Genomic DNA, 22,010 nt, shown 5'->3' with positions numbered 1-22,010 from the left:
CTAACAACATCCTTAAACACTTGCTAAGTTGCCTGACCTTCTGTCCAAAGTTAATACACCCTCTTTTTTCCCTTAAGTTCCCACAAAAGCTCCAAGGGCAGTCAGGGCAGTCATTTTCCTCACCAGCTCATCTTTGGCCACACTGGGACAGGCTGCTCCTTCCCCCTTAAGATTACTTTCTGGAAATGTGTCACTCCTTCCTCGACCCCTTTGTTTTTAAGGGCTGTTTCCCATTAAAAAATCAGTACCTGATTCAGTACTTCCCAAATCAGCATCCTAAATAGGCCAAAGTCTGCCCTTCCTAATTCCAGTGTGGAAGTTCTGTTGCTGCCCCTCCTTCTTTCACAGAACATTGAAAACTTGATTATTTCATGGTGACTGTGCCCCAGGCAGCCTCCAACCCCCACATCTGCCACCAGCCCTTCTCTGTTTGTGAGCAGCAGGAGACAGAGCTTTCCTTGGGAGTGGAGTGTTACCAAAAATTCGACAAAACAGAAAACTCCTTCACACCAATGCAGCATTAAGAAGCAGCATTCTTTATTCAGCTGGGTGTACGGGGGATAGCTCCCCCCAAAGCCGAGCATGCTGAGTGCAGGAAAGTTTCTGTTCATATTCTGTATTTTGCACACATGTTCATTGATTGTCCTGGACTAAACACACATCTGATAATCATTTCCCCAGAATTATTAACATATTTCCCCTCCCCTTTACCCATGCTCTCTTCTGTCCTGGAGGTCTCTCTGGTGGTCCCTGGTGGTTGTGGACCCCAATGTTCCAGTGGGCCTGGCTGAGCTGGCAGGACACTGAGGCTGGTGAACTTCCAGTTCCCCTTCTGACACAATGGGCATTGTTTGGTTTCCATAGGCCTGGGGTTTTGGAGAACAAGCTCCAGGTGTCAGCTCACCTGGTGGAGACAATTTATCATCTGGTAACATGAGGTCACAGAGTGGGCTATGACATCACATGAGTGATCTATGATGGAATGGTCCATGACATCACAGAGTGGTTTATGTGAGGTCATCAAGAAGCTATGACATCATAGGTCATCTCTGTGACATCACAGAGCAGGCTTTGGCATCACAGGACAGATGTCTGACATCACAGAGCAGATTATGACATCACAGAGCAGGCTGTGACATCACAGAGGGGCTGTGTGACATCCCAGGAGGGCTGTGTGAGGTCACTGGGTTGGTCACTCCACCCCAGCTCCCCCTCACAGTTTCTCCCAACAAGTCCAATGCTGTTCATGCCCAGCGGGGTCCCTGTCCCCTGGTATCCCCCCGGTCCACCTGGAGCCACAGCCTCCACCAAAGGATGTTCCACAGGATCCACCCCAGAGCCTGACATGGGGAAAAGGGGCCAGGGCTGTGTGACCAGGACATCAAGGACGTGGATTATCCAGGTCCCTGTGGCCTGGGTTGGGTTCCCCAGGGCAGGAAAGATGTCTGGCAGCTGGAGCAGGGTTAGGGAAGGGCCTCCAAGGTGGGGCTGGAACCCTTGGGCTGTGAGCAGAGGCTGAGGGAGCTGGGCTTTTCCAGCCCAGAGCAGGGAAGGCTGAGGGGCTCCTCATCCCAGCCTGGCAGTGCCAGCGAGGAGGGGATGGAGAACACAGAGCCAGGCTCTTCACCGGGAGGCCTGGTGGGAGACAGAAGCCAATGGGTAGAAGGGGAAAGAGGGGAGATCAGCCAGGTCAGGAGGAGATGAAATGAGTCAGGCTGGTTTCAGCATTTCCTCAACACCAAAAGCAGCCTGACCTCCCTTCTCCATCCACCACTGACAGCTTTGCAAATCAGGAATTGTTTGAGCAGTTTTGCCTCCACTCCAAGACGAGCATCCTGATACAAGAACTTAATTGTGTTTATATCTATCACAGAACCACGTTTGTCTAAAATCAATATTAGTATGGAAATCACTTGTGGATGCTGGACTCATCAGACACTGCTGGCACGTTGCACATTGCTTAGGGAAGAGTGTGATTGTTATTAAATTGTGTCCTGTTCAACCATGGTCTGTTGGCCATGAAGAGAAACTTTCTGTGCCTCTGAGTCTCACCAGTTTCCGACCCCCAAAGGACACAAACCTGATGAGTTGTGGTTCCCACTCCACTGGTGGCGCTTGGACCTCCCTCCATCCCCAGAGCAGAGCTCCCTTGTCCCAGAAAGTCCCTGGCAATGCAGGGATGAAGGAAACAGGACAGGCTGTGGGGTTCAGGGGCAGGGCACGGCCAGGGATTTGGGGTGGTTGTGAGCCCAGGGCAGGGCCCGGCCCTTGGCTTTGGTGAACCTCATCCAATTGTCCTGGGCCCATGGCTCCAGCCTGTCCAGATCCCTCTGCAGAGCTTCCTGCCCTCCAGCACAGCCACACTCCCACCCAGCTTGGGCTCACCTGGGAACTGACTGAGGGTGCCCTCGATGGCCTCGTCCAGATCAGCAATCAAGAGATTTCACTGACCTGGCCCCAATCCTGAGCCCTGGGGACACCCCTGGGTGTGACTCCATTCCTCAGCTGCTCTGAGTGCCAGGGCTTGGATGAGAGAAATTGTGGGAAGGGGGTAGGGACAAAGTGTGATTGATTGTCAGCCATGAAGGGTCCTCATTTTCACATCTATTCAGACTGCATTAGGAGGTGCTGGGGGTTAATATCAATTGGACATTGCAGATATCAATCTATAAACAGGAAAAAAAAAATTCTCTCAGCACTGTTTCCAATATAGCATATTCACTTAGAATACACTACTGAAATCTGTCTAATTAACCAGAGAAGAATTGAGGACTTGAATTATTACCAAGGGCTTTTCTTGTCTTGGGTGTTTTGAACAAAATCTCATTTTTTGAAAATCTCATGTTTATGAGATTTTCTCATGGAATTACTGAACGGAAGAGCTCAAGAAAGAAGAGGCCTCTGGAGTAGTGAAATTCATCAGCAACCTGGATGTGGCTGAGGATCCATCCCCATCAGAGCAGCAGTGACCAGCAATGGGCACAGCTTTGTGGCTGCCCCAGCTCTGGGATGGGCCCTGGGCCTGGAGCAGGAGCAGCTCTGGAGGGCCCCAAGGCCGGGCTCTTGTGCTGGCCTGGGCAGATGGGATGGCAGCAGGGGCTGCTGAGCTCTCAGCACCTCAGCCCGAGGGGAGCAGGGCACCCAGGGAGCCTCCTTTGGCCTTGGCCAAGCCCCTTCCCCCATGGCTGGGGCTGAGTCCTGGCTGAGCTGCAGCTGCTGCTGTGCCCTGGCCAGGGGCTGAGGCCGTGGGGCCAGTGGCCAGAACAGCCTGGGCTGAGCAGAGCTGTGGGGCCAGAGCCGGCTGGGCTGTGCTGGGGAGAGGCCCTTGGTGCTGCACAGAGCTCAGGGCAGCTGGCAGAGCTTGCAGGGAGCTGGGCTGGGCTCAGAGAGCCTGGCACAGAAACCATCAGTGTCCATCCCAGCCTGGCTGAGCGTGCAGGGCAGGACTCAGCCCAGGCCTTGTGGGGCAGGGCCAGCGCCTGTGCAAGGCATGGAAAACAGGCAAGTGTCTGAGAGAGGAGGCTGCTCTGTGCCCTTGGGGGCATGGACACAGCAGGAACACTCAGGAGACCAAAGAGCCTCCATGGCTGTGCTGGAGACCAAGGCTGGAGCAGGGAAATGCAGGGCTGCTGCGCCATGGGGAGGGCATTGAATTCCAGCACACACCTCAGCTCTCTGATGGTCCCGGCACCATGCTGGGCCCTGTTCCAGGCTGGAGCAGAGCAGATGTTGATGGCACAGGAGCCCTGCGGGGCTGGCAGGGACCTGCAGCTTGCAAGGTGCTCTGCTCTCCCTCAGCTCCTCTCTGAGAGATCCAATCCCAGCTCGGCACCTCAGGGCACAAGTGGCACTGCCTGGTCATGGGCACACAGCTGATGTCTGCCTGGAAACGGGGCAAAAGTTTTAATATCTTTTATTTTATTAATATATAGGCACATTTTATTATCTGGGTCACTTGAGTATTTTTAAGAAATAGCAAAGTTTTCCCTCCACGAACAGGAATTTCCTGGAAGTGTACTAATGGGAGAAGGAGAAGAAATACTGATCTTCCTGTCTCCTTGAGTCACCAATATTATCTTTATTATATCATCTCCCTCTTCCTTCAGGTGTTTCCCACTCTCCTGTTTAAATGGCCTTGTTTAAGGAAATCTCTTCACTCGACCAGCTGGATCTATGTACTTCCTATTGCTCCAAGTGTTTCTCCTCCAGATGCTTTCTGGTCATTCAAGTGCCTCTCACCTGACTGATTTTGTGCTTTGAGCTTTAGGGAGTGGTCCAATCTTTCCGAAGTTCAAAAAAAAATCATATTAGTCAACATCTTTTCTAGTGTTCATATCTATCGTAGAATTACCTTTTCTTATGTCTTTGTCTAAAACTGTTCCTGTACAGAAATCCCTTGGGGATGGGGGACATGTCAGATGCTGCTGGGACATCACAGAGAGCTGAGGGAAGAGCTGCGATGGTTATTAAACTGTTCAAATGTTCAACTTGTGTTTGTTGTCAAGTAACCTTTCTGTTCCTTGGAGTGTCACCATCCCTGAGCCCAAAGGACACAGACCTGATGAGTTGTGGTTCCCACTGCAGAGGCACTTGGACCTTGGCTCTGCACAGGAGAGCTCTTCATCCACTTTCCCTCTTTTCCTCCCTCTGGGCATGGAGGGAGCTCCTGACTTCAGCCTGTGACTCCTGTGTGCACAGAGCAAATCTGGGCAGAATCAGGGCAGGGAGGGGTTGGGGGGCCTTGGGATCTGTGCTGGGCACAGAAGGTGTTTTCCATTGCTCTGAGACTGTCTGCTGTGCAAAGTGGATTTAATATACAGCAGTGGAATGACTTTTGCATTTGGTGGAGCTGTGCCTTCCCTTGGCTTTGTTGGCTGACAAGAAATGAACATCCCTCTGTGTCTGGAGCAGCTCCTTCTCCAGGGAAAGCAGGGGGGAGTTGGAGCCAAGGAGCTGAAACCTGCAGGTGCAGCCTGGGCTGGAGGGAGCTCAGATTTGCACAAGGCTGCTCTGAGTGCCAGGGCTTGGATGGGGGAAATGGTGGGGTGGGGGTAGGGACAGAGTCTGACTGATTGTCAGCCATGAAGGGTCTTGATTTTCATATCTGTTCCAACTGCATGAGGAGGTACTTGGATTCAGTGTCAATTGGAGAGTGCACATATCAATGTATTACCAGGGGAAAAAAAAAACTAAACAGGAACAAAAAAATCTTTTCTCACTGTCTTTTAAAATGTAGTGTATTCACTTTGAAGAGGCTTCTGTAATTGGGCTAATTAACCACAAATTATTCGAACACTTACATTATTCCCAGAGGTTTGGCTTGTTAATCTGTTCTGAATGTTAATGAGCTGTAGGAAACTGAATTGCTGAACTGAAGAGCTGAAGGCTGAAGAAGCCTCTGGAGCAGTAAAATTCAGCAGCAGCCTCCAAGTTGCCGAGGATGTCAGCAGCCCCCACTGAGGCCATCCCTGCCCAGAGACCGTGGAGGAATGGGCAGACAAGGAGAGCGTCCCTGGGGCTGGGGCAGCAGAACTCAGAGGCACCAGCGGCTCCAGCTGGGAAATGGAGTGTGGAATGGGGCTGTGAAAGCCCTGCCTGGGCTGTGCCAAGCAGGACACACAAGCCCTGACTCCCATCCCCCAAACAACTCTCTCAAGGAGACATTTAAGAGGAATTGCAATTGTTTGTGGCCTCTGAGTTGGATGCACTGGAGAAATACCAACAAGAGATTCTCAGGAGCTCAAAACAACAAAACAGCCCTTATTGGGAACTTTAGAAGATCAGAGAAACTTTGGCAAAAGGTCTTATACAACATTTAATCAACAAAAACACTTCTCAGAGTATTAACTTGGCCCATTCAACTTCACAAGCTCCAATCCTGTTCAATTTTAAGCTAATCAAAATTCACAAGAAGACACAGAAATAGAGAAAAATAAGATTTAGAGAAGCACACACAGAGCTACCAACTCCTGGATTCCAGTGGTTCTCAAAAAAATAGAAATTCCAAGGGGAGGTAGGGTCAAATGTGTGCTTGCCTTGTGGTGAGCCATAAATACCCCTTGGTGTTCCGGGGCCCTTCCCCAGGTGGGACTTGGGGTCATTTGGTCACTCAGGAGCTGGGCTGGGGGCTCCAGAGGTGGCTGTGGAGCATTGCCTGTGCTGTGCCAGGGACTGGCAGACACTGCTGGGCTGGGATAGAGGCTCTGGGGAAACTGGGGTTCCAGGGCAGGGCAGGGCTGGGGTTCCAGGGCAGGGCAAGGCTGGACCTGCCCCTTCCTCCCCACACATGAAATGTTTCCAGCCAACAATCTCCTCCAGTCTGTCACAACAGGCAGTGTTGGAGGTGAAATCCCAATTCTGGCCATGGGCACCTGGACAAGAAGGACAGTTCTTTTCCATAGGAATGAAAGCCCCAGGTCTCAGCTCATTTCTGGTTTGATTGCCTGGATTCTGTTTGGTTTTGTTGTTGCTTTGTTTCCTTGGTGTGCCTGCAGTGTCCAGTCAGGAGCAGAGTGACTCTTGCCAAGGAACATTGTGGTGCTGTCACTGAATATTAAATCTGGTTTTTGCTGATCCCTTGCTGGGGATTTTTTCAGCGCTCTCAAGCCCTCGTTGGTAACAGAGTGAAGGAGCCCTGGCCCAGGCTCTGGCCCTGGGGGACACGGGGACGCTGCCGGGGGGTCCCTGTCCCCCAGTCCCACCCCCCCAGCCCCGGCCCCTGTCCCCGTGTCAGGCTCTGGGGTCGATCTCGTGGAACATCCTCTGGGGGAGGCTCTATGATGGCACAGCTACCTTTGTGATGTTATGCAGCCTCGCTATGATGTCACAGCCTGCTCTGTGATTTCTCAGTCAGCTCTGTGATGTCACAACCCACTCTGTATTGTCTCAGCCTTCTCTGTGACATCACACAGCTGCTCTGTGATGTCACAGAGCCCTTTTCTATGATGGCAGAGTCTACTCTGTGACCTCACAGCCCATTCTGTGATGTCACACAGCCAGCCTGTAATGTCACAGCCGACTTTGTGACATCACAACCTCCTCTGTGATGTCACAGCCTGCTCTGTGATGGCAGAACTCACTTAACATGTCACACAGCACCTCTGTGGGCTCACAGACCCACCCTGTGATGTCACAACACCTTCAGTGATGGAACACAGCCACCCTATAATGTCACAGCACACTCTTTGACCTCACAGCTTGCTCTGCTCTGTGATGTCAGACAGGCATGCTCTGATGTCACAGCCTGCTCTGGGATGTCACATAATAAACCTGTGATGTCACAGCCAACTATATGATGTCACAACCTGGTCTGTGATGTCGCACAATCACAGAATAGCTGGGTTGGATGAGACCTTTAAGGTCATCAAGTCCAACCCATGCCCTAACACCACCTCAGCTAAACCATGGCACTGAGTGCCACATCCAGTCTTTTTTTAAACACATCCCATGATGGTGACTCCACCACCTCCCTGGACAGACAATTCCAGTACTTTATCACCCTTTCTATAAAATAACTTTTTTCCTAATATCCAACCTAAATTTCCCTTGGTGCAGCTTAAGACACTGTCCTCTGGTCCTGTCAGTTGTTGTGAGGAGAGAGACCGACCCCCACCTGACTGCAACCACCTTTCACGGATAGAGAGTGATAAGGTCACCTCTGAGTCTTCTCCAGGATAAACAACTCCCTTGCCCTTCTCTGGACATACTCCAGCTCCTCCAGGTCCTTCCTAAATTGGAGGGCCCAGAACTGGACACAGCACTCGAGGTATGGTGCCAGTACAGGGGACAAATGCCAAGTACCCGAGTGCCAGTACAGGGGAAGAATGACCTCCCTGCTCCTGCTGGCCACACCATTCCGGATCCAGGCCAGGAGCCATTGGCCTTCTTGGCCACCTGGGCACACTGCTGGCTCATGTCCAGCCAGCTGTTGACCAGTGCCCCCAGGTCCCTTTCTGCCTGGGCACTGTCCAGCCATGCTGTCCCCAGCCTAGAGCATTGCAGGGGGTTATTTTGGCCAAAATGCAGGACTGGGCACTTGGACCTATTGAACTTCATCTTACTGGAAACCATTTCAGGCATCACTGCAGAGCCCTCCTACCTTCCAACAGATGGACACACACTCCCTGCTTAGTGTCATCTGCAGATTTACTAATGAAAGCCTCAATCCCCTCATCCATGCCATCAATAAAAATATGTAACAGAGCTGGATCAGCACAGAGCCCTGAGGGACAGCACTGGTGACTGTCCCCAGCTGGATGCAGCACCGCTCACCACCACTCTCTGGCCCGGCCATCCAGCCAGTTCTGAACCCAGCACAGAGTGCTCCTGGCCCAGCCGTGGGCTGCAGCTTTTCCAGGAGTGTGCTGTGGGAGACAGTGCCAAAGGCCTTGCTGGAGTCCAAATAGACACATCCACAGCCTTTCCTGCATCCACCAGGAGGGTCACCTGGTCATAGAAGGAGACCAGGTTGGTCAGACACGACCTGCCCCTCCTAAACCCCTGCTGGCTGGGTCTGACACCCTGGCCATCCTGGAAGTGCTGCGTGATAACACTCAGTATGAACTCTTCCATGACCTTACCAGGTACTGAGCTCAGGCTGACTGGCCTGCATCTACCAGGATCTTCCTTCCCACCCTTGCTGTGAACAAGTCACATTGGGCAGCTTCCAGTCATCTGGGACCTCACCACTGAGACAGGGCTGCTGGTAAATGATGGGGAGCAGCTTGACAAGCTCATCTGCCCGCTCCCTATCACCCTGGGGTGGATCCCATCTGGTCCCATGGATTTATGAACATCCAAGCAGCTCAGCAGTTCTCTGATGGCCTCCTCTTGGAAAATGGGTGCACCATTCTGCTCCCTGACACCATCAACCAGCCCAGGAAGACAGTTGTCCTGAAGGCAAATCGTCTTCTCACTAAAACCTGAGGCAAAGATGGCATTAAGCACCTCTGCTTTCTCCTGATCTGCAGCTACTAAATTCCCTTCCACATCTAATAAAGAACAAAGGTTGGTCTTACCCTTCCTTTTACCACTGATGTATTTGTAAAAACATTTTTTATTATCCTTTTCAGAAATTGCCATTTTAAGTTCAAACTGAGCTTTGGCCTCCCTAATTTCGTCCATTCATGCCCTAGCAAGCCCCTTAAATATTTCTTGAGAGACCTGGCCCTCCTTCCAAAGATGATACATCCTCCTTTTATTCCTAAGTTCCTTCAAAACCTCCTTTCCCATCCAGACTAGACGTTTGCCTTGTCGACTCGTCTTTCGGCACACAGGGACAGTGTGTTCCTGTGCCCTCGAGATCTCTGTTTTGAAGCTTCCCACCTTTCCTGAACTCCTTTGTTTTTAAGGGCTGCTTCCCAAGGAACTCTCTGAATAAGTCTCCTAAGTAGGCCAAAGTCTGCCCTCCAAAGTCCAATGTAAAAGTCTAATTTTTGTTCTTCCTCATTTCACCAAATATTGAGAATTCTATAATTTCATGATCACTGTGCCCCATGTGACCTCCACCCACCACATCTCCCACCAGCCCATCTCTATTTACAAAAAACAGATCTAACATAGTCCTTCCCCTGGTGGGCTCACCCATCAGCTCCAACAAAAAATTGTCCTCCACAAATCCTAAAAATTTCCTGGACTGCCTCTTTTCAGCTGTATTGAGTTCCCAGCAGATGTCCAGCAGATTGAAATCACCTACAAGAACAAGGGCTGATGATCCAGAAATATTCTCTAGCTGCTTGAAAAATAACCTGTCCACCACTTCTTCCTGGCTTGGGGGACGATAACAGACTCCCAGTAGGATGTCAGCCTTGTTGGCCTTCCCCCTAAGTCTCACCCATAGACATTCGACTTCATCTCATAAGTTTCAATACTTATGGCATCAAAAGCCCCCCTAATGTAAAGGGCCACCCCTCCACCTCTTCTCCCTTTCCTGTCTCTCCTGAAGAGCTTGCAGCCATCCAGTGCAGCGCTCCAGCCATGTGAGTCGTCCCACCCTGTTTCTGTGATGGCAATTACATCACATCTCTGCTGCTGCACCATGGCCTCCAGCTCTTCTTTTTTGTTACCCATGCTGTGTGCACTGGTGTACATGCACCTCAGCTGGGCTGCTGATTTCACCCCTAACTCAGGCTTACCACCCACGAGCCTGCTTCCAGACAACCCAGCTGCATCCCCTTCCCCTTCAGACCTAGTTTAAAGCCCTCTCAACAAGTTCTGCCAGTTCATGAGCTAAAATTCTTCTGCCCTTCACAGAAAGATGGAGCCCATCTGGTCCAAGCAGGCCAGGTGCTGTACAAGTTGCCCCATGATTAAAGAATCTGAAATTTTACCAATGACACCAACCCTTGAGCCACTCGTTGATAATGTGAGCTCTCCTATTGCTTTCACCGTTTTTCTCAGACTCCAAAGAGACTGAGGAAAAGACTGTCTGTGCCCCTGTCCTATTAACCACCTGACCCAATGCCCTAAAGTCCCTTTTAATTGCCCTGACACTCCTCTTCTCAATCTCATCACTGCCAGCCCAGGGTATCAGCAGTGGGTCATAATCAGAGGGCTGAATCAGCCCAGGCAGTGTGTCAGTGATATCCCGTACCCGGGCCCCAGGGAGGCAGCAGACCTCTCTGTGGGGTGGGTCTGGTCGACATATGGGGCCCTCTGTTCCCCTCAGGAGGGAGTCACCCACCACGATTGCCCTTCTTTCCTTGTTGATGTTGGAGGTGCTGATCTGTCTCACAGATTAATCATAACTGGGAGGCTCACTGGGCAGATAATTTTCTTCTAAACCATCTGGCTGACTCTCCAGATCCAGGGGATCATACCGAATCTGAAGTGGCACCTGGCTTGGGAGAGGGGGTTGGGAGGGATTTTTATTATTACCTCCTCGAGTAGGTACCCACTCCCACTCCCCTTCATCAGCCAGGTGTCCTTCTATAGCCTGACAGTGGGAGGTGTGGGACACAGCAGGAACCAAGGAGAGCATTGCTGCCCTGCCAGACCTCATGGAACCAAGGATCCATTGTGACACCGCAGGGCCCTGGGGCACCACGGTGCCATTGTGACACTGCAGGGCCCAAGAATCCAAGGAACTTTGTGACACCAGAGGGACATGGTGACACTGGGAGGCCTCATGGAATCATGGAGACCATTGGGACACTCTGGGGCCTCATGGAACCATGGTAACACAAAGATGGCTGGGAGTGTGGATATACTGGAGGCTAGGAGGGCTCTGCAGAGGGACCTGGACAGGCTGGATCCAGGGCCCAAAACCAACAAGATGAGGTTTAACAAGTCCAAGTGCCGGGTCCTGCATTTTGGCCACAACAACCCCTGCAGCGCTACAGGCTGGGGAAAGAGTGGCTGGACAGCAGCCAGGCAGAAAGGGACCTGCAGGGACTGATGGACAGCAGGCTGGACAAGAGCCAGCAGTGTGCCCAGGTGGCCAAGAAGGCCAATGGCTCCTGGCCTGGATCAGGAATGGTGTGGCCAGCAGGAGCAGGGCAGTGAAGGATATTGTGCGGCTGGAGCATGTCCAGAGAAGGGCAACAAGGCTGGTGAGGGGTCTGGAGCACAAGTCCTGTGAGGAGCGGCTGAGGGAGCTGGGGTTGTTGATCCTGGAGAAGAGGAGGCTCAGGGGAGACAAGGCGGTGTCAGGGCACAGGTTGGACTTGATGATCTCCATGGTCTTTTCCAGCCTTGCTGATTCTGGGATTCTGTGAAACCACCCTTGGAGCAGTTGCAGGAGGAGCCCTGGGCCTCCTCTTCAGAAGCTCCAGCAGCCCAGGTCCCTCAGCTTCTCCTCACAGCCCCACAGCCCATCCTGTCAGTCCTGCAGAGCCTCTCCAGCCCCTCCTCACTGCCCAGATCAGGCAGCCCCACAGCCAGACACAGCAGCCCAGATGTGCCCCCCTGGCCTGGGCCGCCTCTGGCAAGGGAGCAGCACCAGGCACTGCAGGAGCCTGCAGACAATTCCTGCAGCACTTGTGGGATGATCCTGCTCCCCAAGGGACGTTCCCATGGTGCCAAGTCAGGAACTGGAATGGGGAGTGGAGCAAGAGAGGAAAGGGCAAACAGGGATGAGCTGCTTGCAGGGGAGGGAACAGGGATGGGCAATGGGAAGAAATCTGTAGCAGGAAGAGTAAAGAAAGCAAAGGTGAAGCCAAGGAAATGCTCAGGGCAGTCTGGGGGTGGCTGCCAGGCAGCCCTGGCTCTGAGCAGCAGCGTCTGCAGGGGGACAGGAAACTCCCAGCTGATGGGAACAAACTTTCTGGCTGACTGCGGAGGCCAGGACAAAGCTGAGTGGTTTCCCTGGCTTTCCCCAGCCCTTCCTGGCCCCCGGGGCTGATGGCATTTGTGCTCCCTCAGGTTCATGTCCCCACAGCAGCAGCATGGGGGTGCTCCCGCCTGCTGTGTGCAATGCAAACAGGGGCTCCTGAGCCAGTGCTGCCGTGGCTGTGCCTGCAAGGATGCGGCACCTGTGTGAGCTGGGGGAGAGGCCAGGGCTGCAGAGGGGGGATGTTGTTGGCAGCTCCATGAGGACGCTCTGGGACGCTGCCCTGGGCTGTCCAGCGCACTGGGGATGGATCAGCCCCTGCTCTGCTGCTCCTTCCCGTCTCCCCCAGGGCCCTTGCAGAGCACCAGCCATGCTGTTTGCCCCCAGCCTGCCCACGGCCAGCCTGGGGCTGCTCACGGGGGTTTTCTGTGCTGAGCATTGGCCTGGCCGTGTTCTTGAGAGAGCCTGGGCAAGGAGCCTGGAGCCCCCAGGCCCTGGCCTGAGGCGTCAGCGCTGCCCCAGCAGTGCCCATGGGCTGTCCCTGCTGCAGCCCCGGCACTGCCACCCCCAGGACTGTGCCCGGCCCCGAGAGCACTCAGGCCCTGCAGCAACACCAGGGCCACCAGGGCAGCGGGGCAGGGCCACGGGAGCAGCACTGGCAACACCAAGTGCTGCTGCTGCTGGGCACAGCTGCTGTGCCAGCACTGATCTGCCCCAGCTCTGCACACAGACATTGCTGCTGCAGCTCCAGAGAAGGCGACAAAAGGGCATCCCTGCAGAAAACTTTGCTGGGAGATCCTTGAGTTCCTTTAAAGCCACCAAGAGCGCAGCCACTCATTGACACAGTCTGTGGCCACAGGGGATGTGTAGAGAAACAAAAGGAGAAATGGCAAAAACAATGGCATTTCCTTGTGGTCAATATTAAAAACTAAGGCAAAGGAAAAAAAAAAAAAAAAAACACAACCAAACTAACAAGAAGTATCAAAGATGACTTTTATTACAAGTGATTTGCAGAAATTGGCCAGCAGTTTAATGTCCCTGAAAGCATCCAGTCATCAGTGTCCACACTGCAGCCTTGAGCTCCTGGTTCCTCAGGCTGTAGATGAGGGGGTTCATTGCTGGAGGCACCACCGAGTACAGAACTGACAGGGCCAGATCCAGGGATGGGGAGGACATGGAGGGGGGCTTGAGATTGGCAAATGCTGCAGTGCTGAGGAACAGAGAGACCACGGCCAGGTGAGGGAGACAGGTGGAAAAGGCTTTGTGCCGTCCCTGCTCAGAGGGGATCCTCAGCACGGCCCTGAAGATCTGCACATAGGAGAAAACAATGAACACAAAACAGCCAAATACCAAACAGGCACTAACAGCAATGAGCCCAAGTTCCCTGAGATAGGATTTGGAGCAGGAGAGCTTGAGGATCTGTGGGATTTCACAGAAGAACTGGCCCAGGGCATTGCCATGGCACAGTGGCAGGGAAAATGTATTGGCCGTGTGCAGCAGTGAATAGAGAAAGGCACTGGCCCAGGCAGCTGCTGCCATGCGGGCACAAGCTCTGCTGCCCAGGAGGGTCCCGTAGTGCAGGGGTTTGCAGATGGACACGTAGCGGTCGTAGCACATGATGGTCAGGAGGGAAAGCTCTGCTGAGATGAAAAAGACAAAAAAAAAACCTGTGCAGCACATCCTGTGTAGGAGATGGTGCTGGTGTCCCAGAGGGAATTGTGCATGGCTTTGGGGACAGTGGTGCAGATGGAGCCCAGGTCGCTGAGGGCCAGGTTGAGCAGGAAGAAGAACATGGGCGTGTGCAGGTGGTGGCCGCAGGCTACGGCGCTGATGATGAGGCTGTTGCCCAGGAGGGCAGCCAGGGAGATGCCCAGGAAGAGGCAGAAGTGCAGGAGCTGCAGCTGCCGCGTGTCTGCCAGTGCCAGCAGGAGGAAGTGGCTGATGGAGCTGCTGTTGGACATTGGCTGTGGCTGCACATGGGGACCTGTTCAGGCAGAAAGGACAGTGAAGAGTTAAAAGAGGTACCTGTAACCAAAATCAAAGCCATTTCCCACACTCACTTCCCTGGAACACACATAGACAGCCTTTTGTGTTCAAGAGTTCTGGGGTTTTCTTCATAAGCTCCCCCCATGGCTCTCCTGGTATTCTTAGATATCAGAAACCCTCAGCATTTCCACTGCACTCAGGGAGAACAGAGGAAGTTCTGTGAGGCAAAGTGATGAGTATAGAGTGAGGGGATATGGTCTGTCATTCTGACCTGTACAGAGTTTCTCCGGGATTTGACTTCTCTCAGGTAGAGGGTGATCACCTTCCCACACTTGTACTAAAATGTCACCAGGTACTGCTGAGAGCAGATGGATCCACCACAGCCCAGCTCCACATTTGTAGCCAAGGACTCACGTTGCTCATTTCACTAACCCAGCAGCATTTTCAGTGTCAGAACACCTCCGCCTTTCCCCATCAATCTTATAACTCAGAGATGCTCTAGGACAGGTTTGCACCCTGGATTGGAGCTCCCAGCTTGGACTGAAATCTCAGGGAGACTTCCAAGTGTCCTTCTGATGGCATTGGATGAAGGGAGATGAGCTCCTTCCCTGGCTGCACTGACAGCATTGCCCAGAGCCGGGCACTGGGGACAGCTGTGTCACCCTGAGCCAGCTGTGCCCCCTCCCAGAGCCCCCAGTGCCGGGCAGCTGCTCCCAGCCCTGTGGTCTGCAGAGGGAACTGGGCCCGGGGCTGCAGAGCTGCCCCACGGCTCTGCTGCAGCTCTGCCTGCACAGGAGGGGCTGCACGCCTTGGAGCCCCGGCCCTGAGGGCAGAGGCTTGGCTGGGGGGACAGGAGGGAGGGGGCTTGTTCAGAGGGAGGGGCTGCACTGGAGGGGATCCTCTGGACATCTCTAAACTCTCCCTGCCACAGCATTTCTGGGTTTTGTTTTCTCTCCTTGCCTGATCTTCTCTCTGCTTCCTGGGGATTTTCCTCCTGCAGGTGTTTCCCTGTGCCTGAACTCTCCCTGCCAGCACTCACAGACCCCAAATCTCTGTGCACTCTCCTTGGCCTGACAGAACCCTGCCTGTTTGCAGGGCACTGGCTGGGGGCAGGTTCTCTTTGCAGCTTGGAGAAAGGACAGCTCAGACTGAGCCTGATGGCTCCAGCAGAGGTGATGCTGCTGCTGTCCATGGGCAGAGTGGCTGCAAGCACATTAGGGATCTCCTGAGAACCTATTGATCACTAAAAGTAACAGTTTGGATGTCTCAGGCACTTGTCAAAATCAACCATTAGTATTTATCACCCCTCCCTGCAATTCTCTGAATACAAAGTTTTAGGAAATGTGCTCATTTTTACCAAAATCATTGTCTTGGAAATATTCTATGACCAGTCAGAACCCCTCAGCATATCTGAGCTTCATGAGCATTTCACCTCCCCTGCTCCAGAAATACTCAGAATTGTACTCACAGGGTCTGTGGGCATTGGGATGTTCCAGCTGTAGGAGATCACTCCAGGAGCTGCAGCTGCATTGTCCTGCAGCCAGAGGTTCCTGTGCCAAGGGCTGCCAGGGATTCTGCCCCAGGCACTTCTCAGCACCTTCCCAGCCCTGACTGATGGAAGCTCTCTGTGCCTCTGTGCTGTGCCCAGGCTGGCTGCAGGCAGTGCCCCAGCCCTGCTGGGCTGGGAGAAGAGCTGCTCATCCAGAGAAATGTGCTTTTGAAGCTCTCCTTGGTTACCAGGATCACCCTCTGGGCCAGGAGCCCGGCCCAGCTCAGCAGCACAGACACAGCACAAGGACTTTAATGACCCTCTGGGGCTTTGTGCTCAGGCCCTGAACATCAGGCCCTGAGAGGGAGCTGCAGAAACCTCTCCAGAGCTCCAAGTCAGAATCCAGCTCCAAAGTTTCTTTGACTTTTAATGGGTCCCACTGAGGGACACGACTGAGAAAGTGTCCCCAGGCCCCAGGCAGAGCAGAGAACTGGAGGCACTGATAACAGGTGGGGACAAAGAGAAGCCAAGTCTTGGTGCCCTGGGGCACAGCAGGGTCTGTGCCACCAAGGGCTGTCAGGAGACACCTTGTCCTGAGGCACTGGGGCCTCCTGGCACAGCCCCCAGCCAGGCTGGGCACTGTCACCCCCTTGTCCTGCCCTCAGCATCCCCCCCTAGCCCACATCCCAGTGGCCTCAAGGATCTGCTGGAAGGAGTCCCTGGGGAGCCTTGCTCAGGAATGGCCCTGGGGGCTCCTTCCTGCTCCCAGGGACTGCAGGTTTTTCAAAGCACTTTGGCTTTGGCTTTTGCCTTGGAGTCTCTGAGGGCTTTGTGCAGTCATGGCCTCCAATTATCTGCTGTAATTAGTCCCTGGAGAGGCTTTGTCAGGAACAATACTCAGTGGGGCTCATTAATGCTTCAAGGTACTTCAGTTCTTTTAAGGTACTTGGTGTTTCCCTTTTGATCCAGACTCTGTGAGAGGTTTGTGCAATCATGGCCCCAATTATCGGCTTTAACGAGTCCCTTGAGAGCTTTGTGCTGACATTCAGTGGGGCTCATTGATGCTTGGAGACACTCAAGGAGTTTAAGGTACTTTGGATTGTCCTTTTCACTCTGAACCTCTGAGAGGTTTTTGTGCAATCCTGGCCTCCAGTTCTCTCCTCCAAGGAATCCATGAGGAGCCTGTGTTGGGGATGGACCTCAGTGGCACCCATTAATGGCTCAAGAAACTTTGGGTTTTTACTCTCACTTAGACTCCTGGAAAGGTTTGTGCAATCTCCTCTCAAGCCCTGAGGTTCCAGGGCTCAGCTCCAAATGCACCACAGGGCTCATTAGGATCAAACAAGTCCTAAGAAACCATGGCTCTGCCTTGATTTCCCTCTGGTCTGGTTAGGAATGTTTCCTGCTGCAGTTATGGGGAATTTTTTTCAACGCCTTCTAAGAAATATGCATTTCTATTTTAAAGAGTGCATTTTATTACTCTTCTCTTTAGGGAAGAAGTGATTGCATTTTGTGATGGATACTGACCCAGGGACTCTCCTGAGGAGGTCTGGCCTGCTCAGAGAAGCTGTGCCTTGAGATCTCACCCAGTGTGGACAACCTTGCTCCACAATCCCCAAGCCCATCCTGTCTCTTCTCACTCACCTGGGACCTGCTTTGCTCAGAGAACTGGCTGCACTCTGGCAAAGAGGGTCATATATAATATGTATAAATAAATATTATAATACTGGCTTTTTGCAAATATTGAAATGGATGCTATATGTATAATGTTAAAATAATTTTGCTATAAAGATATAGTTTTTATTTCTGCTATTAACTAAACTCAGTAGTGAAATAGCTGATATAGTTATGCTTGTGGTAATGGAACTGCCTGCTTGTCTGGGATAGCATCCAGTGAACATATGATGGATTCCCCTGCTGCTGACATGCCAGTTATCAGCACCCACAGTCTGTAGAAAATATGGACCAAAGCCCAAACAGGAGGTGATACAAGAACAGACTAAAACCACAGCCAGGAAATGTGCGTGCTCTAAAAAGGCAGACCCAAGGAGGGGACATGCTAAATAGTTCTTGGAACATGTAAACTAGTTTGGGGAAAAGTTTAAATATGCATCATTGTTTATGGATATGCAGTAGGCTGATGCAATAGAAAGGGTCTGTAAAGGGCGTCTCTGAAATAGCAGGGGTGCTCTTGGCGGAATGTCAAGCACCTGGCCGTAAATCTTTGCTTTATTACCTTTGTCTCCTATTGTCCTTTATTAAACTTTTAAATTTTACCAGGAGACTGAACCTCATTTTTCACATCCTTATTCAGTCTTCTGTTGTATTTTGATAAGCTTTTAGTAAACCATCTAAATTTTTAACAGTCAGCATCATTTCTCACATCTATAAACTGAACCAGAGTGGGTTTGGATTTGTTATAAGGAGAAAATATTTTACAATGAAAATGGCAAAAAACTGCAACTGCTTTTCCAGAGAAGTGAATTTCCCATCCCACAAATGCTCCAAGAGCAGGAGCCTTGAGCAACCTGACCCAGTGAAACCCTCTCATTCCCAAGGACGGAATTCCTGTTGTGTGGGTTCTCTGATGTGCTGGGTGCCCTCACAATGCTTCTGGCCAGAATGTCTGCTGAGGGCAGCCAGGCTGCTGCAGGGGCAGTGACCTCACAGCCATCACCATTCCAGTGTTGGTGCAAGGGGTTCCTGGCCGGGTAATAATTGACACAGACTCCATGCATTCACAGAAGGCTGATTATTTTCTTTTAGTAAGAAAGCCCTACCATTTATACCCTAGTTCACTACAAGTGGACCTAATTGGTCCTTTAATTAAAACACCATCACCATTGGCTAATTAAGAAACCACCCTTTGGTAAACAAATCTCCATAACACATTCCACATGTTCACAACACCAGGTACAGCAAGTTAAGATAAGAATTGTTTCTCATTCTTTTCTCTGATCTTCTCACAGCCTTTCCCAGAACCACGTCTGGGAAAGTTGTCTGTTTCTCTCTGTGGCCAGAGAGCTGCTGCCACATTCCAGCTCTGTCCCCTGGGCCTGGCTCTCCCCTTTCCTCTACCCCTGCCTTGTCTCTGCTGGCATGAAGAGTTTTGTCATTAATGTCCTATCCCCAAGGTGCTGGGGCCAATGGCTTCCCCGTCAGGCTCCTGGAGCAGAAGTGGCTTTCCAGAGCCCAGCCAGAAATGAGCCCTGAGGCAGCAGCTCTGCAGTGCTGGACACCAGGCTGCTTGCCAAGGGAGGCTTCTGGCCATGCCCTGCAAGCAGCTGCTGCTGCCAAGGCGCCTTTGGTGCCTCAGGCTCTCCTTGGCACAGCTCCCAACACGGCACTCTGCCCTTGTGCCCGAGGCCTTCCCTGTGCTGGGGCTGGCCTGGGGCTTTTCCTGCAGCGGGACCTGCCCTGCTCCTGGCACAGGAAAGGCAGTTCCTGCTGGAGCAGGAGGCTCTGCCTGCAATGGGCTCAAACCACTCCAGCAAGGCCCTGTTGGCTTCAAAATTGCCTCCTAGAGCACTATATTCTAATAATTATTATATCTCCTATACTGTGGAATAAATAACTCTATCTTTTAAAACTCCTCTGTGGTGTAAATAAACCATTTTGTCTAATCGTGATCAGAATCAATCAGATCCGTATTTATATAAATTTATCTGGTATTCCATTGTTAATCCTGTGGGACAAATTGCATTAAGGTTCAATTCCACCTGTCCAATCTTTTACACCTTTGATAAAGTCTGGAGCTGGGATTAGATCCAGCTGCTCCCAGTCTCCTTTCTCAGAAGGAATTTTAGAAGTCTGGGGGTCCTGCAGGGATTTGAGGATCCATGGTGGCTGTTGGGGGTCATTTCTCCACCTCATGACTCAGCAGGAGGTTCTCCAGAAAGGAAGTAAAGCTTTTGCCTAAAGCTCCCACTCTGCCCATGACAGGAACCCCTGTGAGTTCCCGTGACATCCTGGCTATTTGGCAGCCTGGGGACTCCTGGGATGTCACTGTGGAGCCCCTGTGAGTGCCTGTGACAGATCGGTGCCTTTGCAGCCAAAGGACCCCTGGGATGTCACAATGGGATGGCTGTGACAGCCTCTGACCACACAGCCCTTTACCATCCCCAGAAACCCCTGGGTGGTCTCCATGGAGCCCCTGTCTCTGCCTGGGACATTCCAGCTCTTGAGGATCCTGGAGATTCTTGGAAAGTCCCCATGGAACCCCTCTGAGTGCCTGTGACAAATCTGATCCTTAGCAGGCAAACATCACCAGGAACCCCTGTTGCTGTGGTCAGTTTCCATGGCAACCATCACCAGCCCCTGTTGCTATGGTCAGTTTCCATGGCAACCATCACCAGCCCCTGATGCTATGGTCAGTCCCTGGGCAGCTCCATGGAGACCCCATGCCAGGGGTGGTTGTCATGGACACCAGCTCAGGCCTGGAGCCAGAGCCCGTTGCCATGGCAACCATTGGCAGTCCCAGCCCCAGGGCCATTGGATCCCAGAACCACAGAACTGGCTGAGCTGGGAGGGACCCATCAGGATCCTCGAGTCCAACTGCTGGCCCTGCACAGGACACCCCAACAATGCCAGCCTGGGCCTGGCAGCGGTGTCCAAACGCTGCTGGAGCTCAGAGAGCCCTGGAGCTGTGACCCTTCCCTGGGGAGCCTGGGCAGTGCCCCAGCAGCCTCTGGGCAAAAACCTTTTCCTGAGATCCAACCTCAGCCTGCCCCGACTCAGCTGCAGCCGTTCCCTCCAGTCCTGTCCCTGGGCACCAGAGTGAAGAGATTCCCACAGCCCCAGCCAGGGACCCGCTCCCAAGGCTGTTGCCATGGCCACCAGGGCTGGGACCAGCTGGGGTGCTCGGTTTCCAAGGGCCAGGGTTCAGGAATGGGATTCCCCAGTTTACTGCTCCCGCTAAAAACCGTGCTGCCGCTCGCTGCCCTCCCGCCTCCAATGGAAAGCACAAAAGGCATAGGTCCAGGGCTGGGAGGAGAACAATTTACTGGGAACAGCAACGAGACAAGGAACAAACAGGAACAGAAAAAATACTGATAACAGAAGGGATAAGAAAAAATATTTACAGGGAAAACTACATCACAACTGACTGGCTCTTCCTGGCCATGTATTTCCTTTTGCCTGGAAAGGACACCCTTCTCCTCAGGCAGAGAGAGAGAGAGAGTCCCTTTGCTGCCCCTGGCAATGACCTGAGGTGGGAGTGCATGTAATGACAGGGCCATGCCAGACCCTCATGTTCTTTGATCCCACATCAGGTCATTGGCAGGGGCAGGAAAAGGGAAAGATCTCTTCCCAGCATGGATCACAGGGAACATGGATCACCAGGGCTCTTCCCAACATGGGTTCTCCCATGGGGGATGAAGCTGGAGCAGTGCACAAAGCTCTTCCTGCAGTCAGGGCACTCGCAGGGCTTTCCTTACTGGTGTCTCCGTTGGTGTCTGGTCAAGTTAGAGGTGCTGGAGAAGCTCTTCTCACACTGGGGACACTTGTAGGGCCTCTCCCTGGTGTGGATGCGCCGGTGCTTGACAAGGGTGGAGCTGTGCTTGAAGCCCTTCCTGCAGTGGGGGCAGCGGAAGGGCCTCTCCTCTGTGTGAATGCGCTGGTGCAGGAGGAGTTGGGAGCTGGTTGGAAACCTCTTCTCACACTGGGGACACTCGTATGGCCTCTCCCTAGTGTGGATAATTTGGTGGACGATCAGTTGGGACTTCTGGCTGAAGCCATTCCCACATTCACCACACTTGTATGGCCTTTCTCCAGTGTGGATCGTCTGGTGGCTGATCAAGTGGGACTTCTGGTGGAAGCTCTTCCCACATTCCCCACACTCATAGGGCCTCTCCCCGGTGTGGATCCGCTGGTGACGGAGGAGACTGGAGCTGGTCTGAAAACTCTTCTGACACTCGGGACACTTGTAGGGCCTCTCCCCCGTGTGGATGTGTTGGTGGATGACGAGGGCAGAGCTGCAGCTGAAGCCCTTCCCACACTCCCCACACTCATAGGGCCATGCCTCGGTGTGGATCATCTGGTGGCAGATCAGGTTGAAACCCCTCCTGAAGCTCTTCCCACACTCCAAGCACTTGTAGGACTTCTCCCCATCATGAACCTGCTCATGCACCACCAGCTCTGAGCTCTGGCTGAAGCTCTGTCCACCTTCCTGGCACAAGGTGGGTCTTTCCTCCTCAGAGCACCCTGGGCTGGGTTTGCAGCCCCTCCTCCTGCGGGATCTCGGGGGCTTTTCATCCCTGTTGGATTTCT

The 22,010-nt window shown here is 52.6% G+C and overlaps 2 protein-coding genes across 2 annotated transcripts in view; one reads left to right on the top strand and one right to left on the bottom strand.

Moving 5' to 3' along the window:
- Positions 1-22,010, top strand: part of LOC137464210 (zinc finger protein 850-like) — a 711,331-nt gene that overhangs the window by 174,474 nt on the left and 514,847 nt on the right. The gene's annotated exons all lie outside the window — the stretch shown is intronic.
- Positions 13,349-14,157, bottom strand: LOC137464217 (olfactory receptor 14A16-like; the record flags this gene model as incomplete). Its single annotated transcript, XM_068175526.1, is given in 2 exon segments — positions 13,349-13,914; positions 13,917-14,157. Coding segments are annotated over 2 exon segments (807 nt in total), but the record flags the coding sequence as incomplete, so codon positions are not given.

Source organism: Anomalospiza imberbis, chromosome 39 (assembly GCF_031753505.1).
Source record: "Anomalospiza imberbis isolate Cuckoo-Finch-1a 21T00152 chromosome 39, ASM3175350v1, whole genome shotgun sequence".
NCBI lineage: Eukaryota > Metazoa > Chordata > Aves > Passeriformes > Viduidae > Anomalospiza > Anomalospiza imberbis.
The sequence above is the reverse complement of the archived record's forward strand: the minus strand, read 5'-3'. Positions and strand labels throughout refer to the sequence as shown.